This window comes from Sphaerodactylus townsendi, linkage group LG10 (assembly GCF_021028975.2).
Source record: "Sphaerodactylus townsendi isolate TG3544 linkage group LG10, MPM_Stown_v2.3, whole genome shotgun sequence".
NCBI lineage: Eukaryota > Metazoa > Chordata > Lepidosauria > Squamata > Sphaerodactylidae > Sphaerodactylus > Sphaerodactylus townsendi.
The window spans coordinates 42,998,584-43,013,501 of NC_059434.1; the positions used below are offsets into that span (position 1 = coordinate 42,998,584).

The window sequence follows — 14,918 nt, forward strand, 5'->3', positions numbered from 1 at the left end:
AAAGTGTGTAGCTAACATTTTTTACTTCATAATCAAACATGGTAAACAATGATGTCTGGGTGTAATCTATGAATGTCCAGTTAAAAACCATAAGGAACACATAACACTAACAGGAACTCCAATGATGTCACCAGCATACAGGTGATTTATTTTCAAGGGGCAGGTAGTATGTGGACACTGACAATATTTTTCAGTTTTGAAAAGGACAAGAAACACTAGCATTCCTACAATGAGAATGACAAAAGTCGTATTTTCCACAATTCGTCTTTAAATAGTACCAACCAGACTGTACTAAAATGACAATAATTCTCATGAGCACATCTGAGATGCAATAGGATACTATACCTGTCATGTTTACAATTTATAAACTTAAAGCAATTCACTAAAATGTGATAAAGCAATTTACTAAAACCTAGAGCCAACATATTGCACTATAGAACAAGTTTTTAAGTCTATTTATCACAAGATCAACTGCTGCTATGATTTCATTATTATGAAACAGGATTGACAATTCTGAGGGATAGAAAAGATTTTAAGTTCAAGTTTTAAATTGTGTTAATTTTTGAACAAGCCTAAAGACAAATTATTTTAAAATACCGTATATACTCGCATATAAGCCGACCCACATATAAGCCAAGGCACCCAATTCTATCTCAAAAAGCTGGGAAATTTTATTGACTCGCGTATAAGCCGAGGGTGGGAAAGATTCATCAGGAGGCAGGGTGCTGAGCCGGCAAAGGAACCACAGCTGGAGGAAAGGAGTGCCCCAGAATCCTTTGGGAGGCTTTTTAAGGAGGGGGCAAGGCGGCGTGAACGGGTCTGGGGAGAGGGAAAGTGGCTGAAAGCAGGAGAAAGGGAAGCCGAGAATGCCTCGTCCCCCACACTAACTCACGCTTTCTTTCTTGCAGGCTCAAAGTTTAAGGCGCTGTTTCAGGGAAGCTGCCGGCTTTCTAAGCTCTAAGTCTGCAGGGAAGCTGCCTCTCCAGGCAGCCTGCCTATCGTTTTCTTAAAAGGGCAATGCTGCAGCATTGCCCTTTTAAGAAAACCATAGACAGGCTGGCTCGAGAGGCAGCTCCCCGGCAGCTTCCCTGAAACAACGCGTTAAACTTTGAGCCCGCAAGAAAGAAAGCATGAGTTAGTGAGGGGGACAAGGCTTCGCCACTAATAGGTAAACGCTGTGGCTCTGCGCGGGGGGAGGGAGTGACCCATGTATAAGCCGAGGGGGGCATTTTTCAGCCTAAAAAAAGGCTGAAAAATTCGGCTTATACGCAAGTTTATACGGTACATTTCTTCAGAGGTTACAAAAACACTATTCTAAATGTGAAAGCCAGAATAACATTAACACCAAAATAAAATTCAGACACAAGAATAATAAGCTAGAAAGTGTTTAAAATAAATAAAATATTCATGCCAGAGAATAACTTCTAATATTTGTCAAAGAAATTACTACACAAATATTTTAATCGAATTTATAAAATAAATGAATGCAGACAATTAATGTAATGATATCACAAGCCAAAACACTAAATTTTTATGCCTCTTCTAAACTGTTGCATATTATTTTAGGAAATTTTTAATTAAACCAAATTATACTAATAGGCAAATTCCCAAATGCAAGCAATGTGTAAATATAACTGAAATTCTGACTCAGTTTTAATTACATAGTCAAGGGCTGAGCAACTTATTCAACGCAGCTAAACCAGAAATACCACAAAAGAATAGTGTTGCACTTGCCTGTGTAATGGTGGTTCATCAAGTGGATTTTTGTACAGGCACACATTGGGGGACTGCGCATGCACTGGTCTGCCTTCTGAGAATAGAAAGCTTATGACTACTCTGTCACTTTAAAAGCACTCACTCCTCTCCCTCTGTTCAGGCAGGAACTTTCCTGCCTAAAGGTAGCATGTTAAAAGGGAGGGGGTGGAGTTCATTCCTCAGTTCTACTAATGTTGCCTCAGCTACATGCTTGTTGAAGAGTTGTGGTGGTTAAATCGCAGCCTTTGGCAGGGAAGGCATGTATGCCTGCACAGAGGTCCACTCAATGAACCACCCTTACACAGACAAGTGTAATGCTGTTCTTCATCTTCCTGAAGTTTCTGTGCAGTCCCACATTGGGAGTGTACCAAGCCACAATAGCGTCTCCCAGGGAACCCCTCTTGAGCTGGAACTTTCTGCTCTTTCTAGAAGTGAACACATGTATGTGTGGGTTGATATAATAAGAGCTCTCTGCCGCAGACTACTATGGGGTGTGGTAGGCCTCATAACGGGCTCTCCAACCGATTAGAGAGACATCCATGCCAATGTAAGTGTCATATGGTCCATCCCCAAAGCCACAACCTTCAGCAGATTCTCCATACACAGCCACCACTAGAGGAATCTAACCAAGGATCTGGAGATTAAGAGCCTGGTGGGGATATCCCTGAGTAGGATGTGGCTATGGATGAACCAAGTTTGGACTGGTAGCATGCAGAGTCTGGTATATGACACCACCAAGATGGTAGACACCATTAGGTCCATTGGAACCTATTCATCTGGAAATTCTGTACCAATGACCCTATGGCAGCTGCCCTAGTAGGGGGAAAGTATGCTTTTGCTGTACACAAGTCTAGACATGCTCCAATAAAATCCATATGCTGCAAGTCTAGACATGTTCCAATAAAATCCATATGCTGCAACGGAATTAGTGTGGCCTAAGCTCTCCAGGGTAGCAGTAATGAGACTGATTTGCTGAGTGAGAGTCTCATTTAACTGAGCTGTGAGAAGCCAGTCATCAAGATATAGGAATATGGTACCTATCTACAAGAAATGCCACAACTATAGCTGTGCATTCTGTAATTGTCCTTGGGGCCATGACAAGGCCAAATGGGAGGACAGCATATTTGAAGGATTGGCTCCCACATCGAAACCTTTGATACCTGAAGCTATTCTCATTGATAGAGCTATGAAAGTAGGCATCTTTCAGGTCAATGACAGCAAACCATGCCTGAGGGGACAGCAGTGAGATGATATCTGATAGCACACTAAGGTGTTTGTTAAGGGTCCTCGGATCCAGAATGCATCATTTTCCACCTTCTTTTTAATCAATGAGGAAGTAGCAGAAAAATAAAGCAGTGTGGCATTGGTCATCCTGAAGCTCCCTGATTGCCCATCTTTCCCTCAGGAATTGGACCTCCTTCAACAACAGTGTTGGCCTAGTGGAGGAAAATTCTGTCAGTGAGACAAATGCCAAACAGTAACCAACATTTATTATTAGGAGGACTCAGAAGTTTAAATTCACTTCTTCCCAACTGAACATAAACTGGGAGAGTCTGTCAATGAAAATGCCACCACATAGTCATACAGTCTGCCCTTTTCCCTTGGTGGGGATGAAATTGGGGACCAGCTAGACTTCTTTCCCTTCTGATGCTGGCTGAATAAACTATTATGAAAAGGTGTAAGGGGGGTAACTCTGACTCTGGGAGGGAAGGTGGTACTGTGTTCTATACTGGCGGTCATAATACCCCTGCCTTAGAAAATACCAATTCTGGATGGATGACTGTTTCTGAAGAGATGCCTGCTACTGACTGAACTATGGTAGGTAGGGGAGCCCTGTTTTCAAGACAACAGTATCTCTACCTATTCCACCAACCCTTGGGGTGGCCTAGAAATTCAGTGCCAAGATGGGGTGCCATTTGTTGCATTGGCTCAGTCTCCCAAGACCACCTTCATTCACATTCCACATTGTCTAGAATCTGTGATTGAGTCAGTTTCCTCCTACCTCTGGAAACTCCTTGGCTTAAGAACATTAAGCAACTATCAGTCAAACTATCTACCACATAGGTGCTGTGTGGTTTCCGGGCTGTATGGCCGTGTTCTAGCAGCATTCTCTCCTGACGTTTCGCCTGCATCTGTGGCTGGCATCTTCAGAGGATCTGAAGATGCCAGCCACAGATGCAGGCGAAACGTCAGGAGAGAATGCTGCTAGAACACGGCCATACAGCCCGGAAACCACACAGCACCCAAGTGATTCCGGCCGTGAAAGCCTTCGACAATATATCTACCACATAACTTATGTAGCCAAACACTTAAGTGTCCCTCTATTGCAGGGGTAGGGAACCTGCGGCTCTCCAGATGTTCAGGAACTACAATTCCCATCAGCCCCTACCAGCATGGCCAATTGGCCATGCTGACAGAGGCTGATGGGAATTGTAGTTCCTGAACATCTGGAGAGCCGCAGGTTCCCTACCCCTGCTCTATTGCCTCCCTCTGGAAGGCGAGATTCTCCTTCATCCTGGGAGATCAGGGTCACTTAGCAAAACTGAGGGCCTGTTTCTCCCTGTAACAAGCCCCCTTGACCAGTACTTAGTGTTCAGTATTTTGTCTGGTTAATACTGTCCCCACTGTGTTGCCTTTCTTCTCCTATCTGAGTTCAGGACTCTGCTGGTCAGACCATTCTGATCCTAGATCAGGTAATTATCGCTTTCATTCCTTCAAACCTCTCACTTTTCCAAATATATCCCCTCAACTCTATATACATCCTAGGACTGTATGAATTCTCTGCTGCTTTGATTTGTGTGCATATATTATTATTTTTACCATCTTAATAAAACTGTTAAACTGTCACTCCATTGTCCTGCGGATTTCTTGCAGTGACCCATTTCTGTAGATATTGGCAACAAAGATCTTGAGCTTACCCAACCTCTTGGTAAAGCACGGTCTGTCCATCACTAATTCTCTACTCTAAAAAGAGCAGACCCCAGCATTTTGAATAACAGGCTGATGAATCTGACCATGGAGTTGACCTTTTTGATCTTGTGCAGGACCTCATCTGTCTGTTCACTGAACAGATAAACCCTATCAAAGGAAAGGACCTCACGGCACAGCAAGCCTCTTAGGCAGCAGTGCAGCTGCACCACAGGCATCAAGCCCAAACCAACCTCTGTGATATCCCCCTATGCAGCACAATGGGCTGCACCTACTACTTTGCTGCCATAGGTCTGCACCAGCAAACGATGTGTTCCTGAGCTCCTGTGCCGGAGGAGCACTGGGGCTGCAACTGGGCAGACTCCAGAGCATTCATGCTCCTGTGCACCTGTCCAACACCAGTGGAAGTGTCTCTATGCTGGTGTAAGTGCCCCTTACACCAGCATAAGGGGCATTTACATCAGCACCAGGGTCACACAAACTCTTCAGTGGTTCCCCCCACCCCCCAAAAAGACTGTAAGGCTTTTAAATTCCATAAATATGACAAATAGTACAACTTTTTATAAATTATTCTGCTTATATTCTTAAAGCATTTTAAGAATGCTTTAAGAATGCTTCCAATCAGTTTAAATTGGAAAGCATTTTATATATTTCATTTTTTTCCCATGGCTTCACAATTCCTAGAAATTTTACATCTCTGTCTAGGCTGCTTAATTTACGTCAACAAGGGCATCAAGTATCAAAAACATACTTGTAGCAACATCATCTAAAGCCTCATATGTCTTCTTTCGACAGTTTCACACAAGCATTAACAGTGGTAACGTAATTAAAAATGCAAAGCACCATACTGAAACTTCCCAAGAGCCAAGAAAATATTCTCAGCAACTAAAAAAATCTTTTCAGCACTGTCCACCTCCCCAGTTTCATCAGATGTCTGTATAGGGTCAGTCACCTACATGAGCCAGCTTCCGTGGTAATGCTAAATGGCACTGCATAAAGGGAGAATGTTTTTAAGGTGAAAGTATGATGTCAATTTGTTTTTGCTTCCTTTAACTTTACCACCAAATCTTCCTAACGGCACCCTCAGTGCTGTATCCAACAGAGCATGCAGCCCAAAATAATTCTTTCCCAAATGCTGTTTTTAGAGAATACCCCCACCCCGCCAAAATACTGGGGTGACTTGTGCTGCAGTGGGAGGGGATACAAGAAACTATAGATAAGAAATTCTTCTATCCATAGGAACACTCTGTTGGATCCAAAGTGATGTCTGGAACATACTGCCCACACCCTACATGATATCATGTTCTCTGTCTCTGTCTCTTTCTTTCTCTGTATGTGTGTGAGAGGGAGATTTCTAATCCTTTCTCATACTGACCTTTTCCATAAAACTTCTAGCACCTCCAGTCTGGATATTAAGCCTAAATATACATACTGTGTTTCCCCAAAAATAAGACAGTGTCTTATGTTAATTTTTGCTCCCAAAGATGCGCTATGTCTTATTTTTAGGGGATGTCTTATTTTTCTGTGTTCTGTTCATCAAGCATGCTTCCAAACAAAAACTTTGCTACGTCTTACTTTCGGGGGATGCCTTATATTTCGCACTTCAGCAAAACCTCTATACGTCTTATTTTCAGGGGATGTCTTATATTCGAGGAAACAGGGTAGCTAGACTACTGGTATATTTACCTCTTTTTAATCCTGCCTATATGTGCCTTCCTTGTGTTGAAATGTAAGTGGACCTGTCTTTGAACAATGACTGATCAATGCATAAAATAAATAGAAACAGTCTAGATTTTTTTAAAATAATAAAAAAACTATGACCCAATTTATGGAGTACAAAGCACAGACTTGGAGACAAAAGACCAATGGTATAAAACTCATACATACAAATGTATGGACTACAGCAAAATACTGCATTCATGAAATATTTATTCAACAAGGAGCTTCCAACTGTAAATCATTAAATAATGTTGGGCTTAACTTGCATCTTACAATGTATCACAGATTGTGTGTTTTCTTCTTATTGTAAAATTCTCAGTTGGGTTTGCAATTTTTGAAGGTTCACAGCATCTGAAGACAGACTGAGTAACTGGTGATCTGCTCAATTCTGTTGTAATTCAGAAGCTAATAAAGTCAGTAAGATGGAAGAAACCCCCGGAGGATGTTTACCGCAACTTGAAAGAAGCAAGGAAACCACTTGTGTAGGCAATGGCTTCCAGAATGCCTGAGTATGTAAGGTTCTGGAGGGGCAACAGTACCCTGATCTAAATTCCAGTCTGAATAACTTGTAAGATCAATATTAAGTGACAATACGTAGGCACAATAAAATAGAAGAATAGAGATTCATTTATGCTGTGATAACAAAAACAAATATATATATATATATATATATATATATATATATATATATATATATATATATATATATATATATATATATATATTTGTATATATATATATATATATATATATATATATATATATATATATATATATATATATATATTATATTAAAAAAAATTCCTGGGCAAAGTTTAGCCTATACGTCAAAAAAATAAATTAACTGCTATTTTCTGTTCAGTTTAACTTTGTTAACATAGTTATATGAAAACCATATAAACATTATAGCAACAGTTACACAGCTTATGAATTTATACAGGTTTTAGTCAAAGAGAAAAAAAAGACTGAATATAAGGTTTACATTTAAAGGTAGTGGAATGGGGATCTTATGGTATACATGCAATTGCAACTGAGGCTGCCTGTGTTCATCTTTTTCCATCTCAGTTGGGCCTGATTCTCTGATACCATCACAGGCCCTCCCACTCCCTCCCTCTCTTTTTGGCCTTTAGATCGGGCACCGATTTTACTTAACAATTTTGATTAACTGGCAAACAACTTTTGTTGTTTAATTTTTATTTATGGTGTGTAACTGCTGCTTAAATTTTAATTGGTTAATAGGTTAAGTTTTATGTTGTGTGATTGCTGTTTGAATGACAGCCGTGTTGTGAGCCGCCTCGAGCCCTTCAGGGGTGAGGCGGCTTATAAGTCGAATAATAAATAAAATAAATAAAAAAGTAATAATACATATTAATGCTCATAAAGATTCACAAATTCATACCAAATATTATGGAAATGTATTATTATTATTTTAATCAGATGGTGTATTTAGGGCAAACTATCGTCATAATGAATGTTGTATTCAGAAGTAGCTAACACTTTCATAGATACCATTTCAGCTTGGGCTGACTGGTGAATTTTTCCAAAGATTGCTAATATTTAAACAAATATTGAAGACAACACATGTCTTTGAGGTACTTTGGTGGCATGCACTACCCACTTGACTTCACTGTAGGTTTGCCAGCTGACTAAAATGAATAATCTTCACAGATAAAAGTTTCCTCTTCATGTTTAACTTATCCTGACATTAACAAGGAGCTGTTTATTTCAAAATCCATTCAGTGACTCTTTTATGATATAAAACTTCCCAGCAATGGGATGCTACAGATTCCCTAGGCATCCTAATGTTCAAGAAATCTCACTACAGCATTTTCTAAAACACAGTTTTAAAAAGCATAACTGCAGCATAAACCTACTAGCTAAGCAATACAGTTGGTTTCATAGAAATGTTTTAAGCACCTGAACATTATCATAATGCAAATATCCCTTTTTGTTAATAAAATACGAACAGTAGAGGAGGCTACTCATTTAAGAGGGCTAGCAACTCAGAATTCTATTCTGACGTTAAAATCTTCCAGATGTAACAATTCGTCTATAACATCTGAAGAATCTGGCCTAAAGGTAGAACAAGCCATTGTGGGGAGGAAAAAAAGAAGAAGGAAAAAAACATGTTGGAGCCTTACTCAACTTGCATCTGACAGCAAGTTTATGGTTAACAGTTCCAAATAAATACAAACCAAATTGTTCTATTTTTCAGAAAGAAACTTCACATAAGCATATGAACAGAGAAAGAGGAGGGACAAATCTGTGTTTCAATAGATGACTCTGGAACTAAGAACTGCAACTGGGATATTTAACTGTGGTGATCTAAGGGAATACCCATTGAACGTTATAGAATCCTTTCCATTTGTTTGCCATTATGAAATGTCACTTTTAAAAAACTTAGCAGAGCAACTGACATACCTGGTAGATATCAGAAAGACTGCTGCTCCCAGAGTCACTAGTGATGCTACATCCTGAATGACTGGATGAAACGTGGGTCACCTGTGGGTGGAGACTGTCAGTGAGGTGCAGTTTTGTGAAATCTGCAGGAAGCTGGAGAGGGGAGCAGAAAAGACCTTGTGTTAAGGCACACAATTCAAATACACTTAAGGGATCAACAGCACACATCAATCTGCCCATACTATAATCACACAACATTTATTCAGAAAAGCTGGACAATTTGAGGATATAGCACAGAAGATTTACACTTTTAAGTTTGTTAGAGACATAAGCATTGCTACGGCTGTTAATTTAAACCTAACAAAATAAGCGCTAATGAAAGCTGCTTAAATATGCACTTACTCCCAAATAATTCTCATTGGAATAATATAGATAAGTCTCAAAGGAATCAATGGGAGTTACCATGAGCATCAGTACAATGGTAGCCATTGATTTCTGAGAGAGTACCACATGGATCCAATCCGATATTTAAATCTAAGGGTTTTATTTCAGATAGTGTTGAGAGGTAATGCTTAATTTATTGAAACAAGTTTACAGTCTACTTGATATTTCAGGATTGTAGACAGCAACTATTGTAGGAAGTGACCTGTTGATTGGTGAGGTACAAATTCAAAAACAAGCCATACATCAGGCAGTATGATAGGAATTCGATTATTTTACACGAAGGAAAAAAAAGAATCCTCAATTTTTTTTCTCTTTTCTCTCCTGAGGAAACTCATAGGGCACTTGAGGCCAAAATAAATTCTCAAAATTGCTACATTCTTTACTTGGGAGTTCATTTGTATTTTAAACCAAGGGCAAGTACTACACTTAAGTTGCCCTGACCTGAATGGACCAGGGTAGCCCAATCTAGCCAGACTGTGGAAATTAATCCGGGTCAGCTGTGCTTAGTATTTGGATGGGAGACCAATAAGATAGTTTGGAGTTGTGAAGTAGAGGAAAACAATGCCAAATCACCTCCAGATGTCTATTGCCATGAAAACCCTGGAGCAGGGGTCCCCAATGTGGCACCCATAGGTGCTGTGGTACCCACCAACACCTTTTCTCTCATCCACCAAGTAGAAAGCAGGCGGGGTCAAGTGGAGACATGATTGGTTGGACAGATTTAAAATACAATGTTTCAGAGATAGCTGCAACTACAGTGTTTGTTTTATTCTTTCGCTCCTCTTCCCCAGTGTACTTTTTTAAAGAATCCCTTTTCTCTCCTGCACTTAGGCTTCTTCTGTGTGTGTAGCTGTGCTTCCTATGGCAGTCACTTTACAGTTGTACCCACCACCCTGTGTTGGAACAGTGTTCATACGGTTAAAAAGGTTGGGTACCCCTGCCTCACAGGCTCACCAGTGTGGTATAGTGGTTATGAGCAGATGGATTCTAATCTGGAGAACCGGGTATGATTCCCCACCCCTCCACCTGAGTGGCGGAGGCTTATTTGGTGAACCAGATGTGTTTCTGCACTCTTGTATTCCTGCTGGGTGACCTTGGGCTAGTCACAGTTCTTCGTAACTCTCTCAGCTCCACCTCCCTCACAAGGTGAGGAGAGGAAGGGAAAGGAGTGTGTAAGCCATCTTGAGTCTCCTTACAGGAGAGAAAGGTGAAATATAAATACAAACTCTTCTCTTCTTCATATGTCAGCTGTGACTCACTGGAGTACCTAGGGGTGCAGAAGAGGAAGATGACCAAGGTTCCACTTGTCTGGGTCACATTGGGTGCATTTACCCCACCCCACCCCCGCACCCTGGCCCCTTCCTTACACCTAGCCATCAGCTGAACTCTCTCCGCTGCCAAACTTCCCACACACCCTGCCATCAAATTCCCACTGCCACTGAAAAAAAAAAACTTTTCCTCCTCTGAGCAGTGTTGACCAGCAACACACTTGAGACAGGATTAAGGCCAAGGAAGGAGACCTCCCTGGCCTTTTCTCCACCAGACAAATATGTTGCAGCTGGCACCACTCAGAGGAGATAAAATTGGTTGGTTGGTTTTGCAGGGGCGGCAGCAGGGGCAGTTTGGCAGGGGATGGAGGAAGTTCAGCAGCGGGGAAAGCTCAGCTCAGGGTAGTTTGGGCAGGGGCCAGGCATGGCATCTGGGGGAAGCCCCAGGCACCGTTTTGTGGCAGTACACCACTGCTGTGACTGTATGGCACTTTCCATCACACTGAAGCTACAAATACATAATAAGAACAAGTTCTAGTTGCAGTCTAAGCTCCTGTTAAAGTCAATTACAATCATCCTACCAAATGTTTTAAAACAAATACTGTACATCATAAGAGCATTTCCAGAGAAACTAAAAAATAGGGGGGATGGAAACTTGGGAAATCTTCCCCCCCCCCCCCCCCCCCCCCCAGCACTGCAGGTTATAACTGATGGTTAGCAGGAGGAAGTTTCAGGAATACTAGCACACTTAGAGTCTTCCCTTTTGCATTTCCAACAACCATGGCATAAGATTGGCCATTTGGTTGATACAAAAACAATTTAGTATGCTCGCTGGGAAACAATTACTTTTTAAAAAAGTAATGAATTATGAATTATTATTATGATGTTTAAATATGTTAAGTGAGCATTCCATAAGTGTAAAGCTCTTCTCTTTGATTTTTAAACTTGGAGCATCACGATCAGCCTGTAGTTTCACTTTTTAACATGAAATTTAACACAAAAAGTCTGGGTATCACCAAGTATTTGAAAACAATGCAGCCATTCTTACAGGCAATAATTTACTATATCATAAGATGGTCAAATAATAATTGACAAACTGAAAATATGTGCCTTGTGTATTAACTCACATATTGGTTGTTCCACAGCTCATAGACAACAAAACAAATAATTTTATTGTCTGTATTGATATTCTTGCCATTTCTCTAACATGCAGGTTGAATACTGCTTTCCATATATAAACTCAGGATTGATTCATTTTCTGCTCCTCTTTCAAATATTTTTAAATTAATCACAAAGTTTATTCCTACTGTCTCCTTCATGTCTACTCTCTTTCCCTCCAATTTCAAACGAAGTTCTTAAAATCAATTCTGAACTTTAAAAATTTGCCTATTTTTCTTCAATTTCACAGGATTCCTGGGCAACAGGAAGGAGGGGATCACAGCCCAATTATGATGATTCTCTCACAGCCTTCCATGGTTATCAGCAAAGATGATCAAGCCTGCAGCTTGACTCCATTTCAGGGAGTGATATTAGTATTTGTGTTTCTTTGTCAGTGTCTTGCCAGGTTTGGCAAGCTCCCTTGGCAGTGGGTTTCCAAGTTGGTGTGGCTTGGATTCTCTGGTTTGACAGTGGTTTTGTTGGGCCTAGCTTAAATTGGTTTGGCTTAGATTTTCTGATTTGACATTGGTTGTGTTGCACTTTCCACACCGGCCAGTAGTTCTACTGGAAGTTATTGGTTTGATCCTGGTTCGTTTTGCACTTGAAGACTTTTGACCACTTTTTGCTTTGGTCATTGAGTTCTTTGCCCTGGAGAAAGTATGCAATATTTTCCCATAGGAAATAATAAAGCCAAGTAGGATGGCTGGAGGCACTTCACTCAGCGACCCACAGAATTGTATCACTTAATCCAAATTGCTTGAAACTTGGAAAGGGAGGGGAGTCTTTAGTAGGCAGGCAGTTCCCTGCCATTTTGGTATAATCTGCTTGAAAAGCAGCCACTCCATTTTTCTCTCATGGAAAGAATTCCCTGTAGGGAATAATGGAACTGAGAAATTTGGATTTAAAAAAAGCTAAATTAAAATTTCAAAACAGCATTGGGGACTCAAATAATCTGGGATACCAGTATAAATATTCTTCCCTAAATCTGCATGCATGTTCTATAGAAGTCCTAGTATAAAATTAAGCATAGAAACAAGTATACAAATTCAAACAGTACAATGTATAGCACATCACTGTGTCCCAATGAATTATTCCAGATTTTCTTTGGCAGTAGCAATCAAAGGACTACAACAGAGCTGGCAGAAAAGGGAAAGACCTTCCATCACTTTAAGAACTGCAAAATTATTTTGTTTCATTTGTCTTGCAAAGCTAAGATGCTCTACATCCAGTAGTTAAAGAAGTATTGGCATGTTAAAATTCCTGTTAATACAGCTAAGACATCTGTGTGGAAGAGCATTTTTGTTAAGCTTCTTCAGAACTGACCAATTAGTAAAATGTTGATAAAATAGTAAGGCATCACCACTACAGAATCAAAGAAAGATTTTATTTAGCCTATGACTTATAAATCTTCATTAGATGTTTTGCTCCAGTCAACTATTCTAAATAATTTGATATGGGTAAAGGAGAAGCAAGAAGCAATTATTACAGCAGATCTTCTTTAGCAGTAGCAGTAGCAATCAAAGGACTACAAAATTCTGGTACTTATCTACCAGGGATTAAATGTTCTGTGTTTAGGATAAGAACTGAATTTCCTTTAAAATTGGCCATAGAATTTGGGCACTGGTTTGATGCCTACCCTTTGGGATGCTAACAATATATATTTTTGTCCCTTATACATATTCATTCTTCTTTAGTCATTCAGTACTGTTGTTTGGAATATACAGATTTCTATCCAAGAAAGATCCCAAAATATTCTATTTACAAGGAAAGGACCACAATATCATACAGATTCTGTGTGACATCCTTAAACTAGGCAAATTGAATGAAGTGATAGAAAAGACAACAACCAATATAATCCCATCCTGAACATGCAATATAAATATATTTTGACGCGTTTCCCAAAAGTATTATGAAAAATATAGAAGCAAACATGACATGATACACATTACCAAATATTTAAGAACAATTCCACACTGTGGAAAGTCCTAGTATTTCAATGCAAATTTGAAGAGATTAATCCAGTATATTGATTATAAGAAGAAAAGTGTGAAAGGAAGGATAAAATGTTCTTATTCATCATTTCTGAGTGACCTTAAGGAGAATCATGAGGATTGCTGACACAGCTCAACCAACTCCAGAGACAAAGACAAAGGCATTTCAAGGTCTCATGGGAAATGATTAAAATAAATCTTCAACATTGCATTATCTTTCTAGAAACTGACCAAAGTCATTATTAAGTAGTAGTTCAGCCCCTGAATTTCAAACACACATAAAAATGGCCTCTTCCTTCTTTCACTTGACCAAAGATTTACTGATCACTACAGATAAAATTGTTATTTCTACCTTGCAGGTGAAAGGAGCCACTATTAATCGACTACTGTGCCCTTCTCTGATCTGAACTGGACCAAGAAAGTGTGTGGTATAATTGAAAGCGAGTTTGGTAGGAGGGCCTCTTGTCATCTTCCTTTAGACTTTTTGGTATGGCCTTCTTATCCCTGGTCTCCACCAGTATCTTATCTAGTGCATCACTGAACAATTTGCTGTCTTAGAAAGGATATGTCATGACTATTGATTTGGAATGTACGTGTGCTTGCCATGCCTGAAGCCGCAAGGTATGTCTTATGGTAGCTGCCAAAGCCATTGAGAAGGCTGCAAAGGTCATAGTATCTACAGATGCATCCTCTAGGAAGCAGATCGATTTAAGGACATGTAACTCTTCTTTGGCAAAAGAAGAGTTACATGTCCTTCTGTAACTCTTCTTTGGCAAAAGATTATAGGTTTTCATTTTAAGCACAGAAAATGGAAGCCCTGAAGATGAAGCCTGACGTGGCCACTGAACTTTCAGGATGTGAAATCTATGTTCCTATCTAGTGATTCCTTCAAATAGCCCATGCCATCTTCCAAAAAGGATCTGTGGATTGCAAGGCTGTAACTGGAACATCCACAAATGGAACCTGAAACATTTCCACAGCATGGGAACTGAGGAATAAAGCTTTTTTGTGACATTTGGAAATTGTCTGTTAGCCAGAGGTTTTTTCCATGTTGCCTCATCAACCTTTCAAAGTACTCAGGGAAAGGACCAGCTTTACCAGAGGAAGGCATCCTCGGAAAAACTCCTTCGCTCCTTTTGGTTGGATCTGTGAGGAGCCTTCTAAAGCTCTTCAGCAGAATAGGAATGCTCTCATAGGTCCCATGCCATGATAACCTTAGCCAAAAAGAACTGGTAATCTTCTCCAGTAAATAGCT

General features: G+C 40.0%; 1 protein-coding gene across 9 annotated transcripts in view; it reads right to left on the reverse strand.

Moving 5' to 3' along the window:
- Window positions 1-14,918, reverse strand: part of RAPGEF2 (Rap guanine nucleotide exchange factor 2) — a 179,695-nt gene that overhangs the window by 48,918 nt on the left and 115,859 nt on the right. For 8 of the 9 annotated variants that reach the window (XM_048509445.1, XM_048509446.1, XM_048509448.1 and 5 more), the window contains one exon: window positions 8,824-8,955. The exons of the other annotated variant lie outside the window; for it this stretch is intronic. In XM_048509445.1, coding sequence (XP_048365402.1) covers window positions 8,824-8,955 — 132 coding nt within the window. The remainder of the gene's footprint in view (window positions 1-8,823; window positions 8,956-14,918) is intronic. 9 annotated transcript variants of the gene reach the window in all.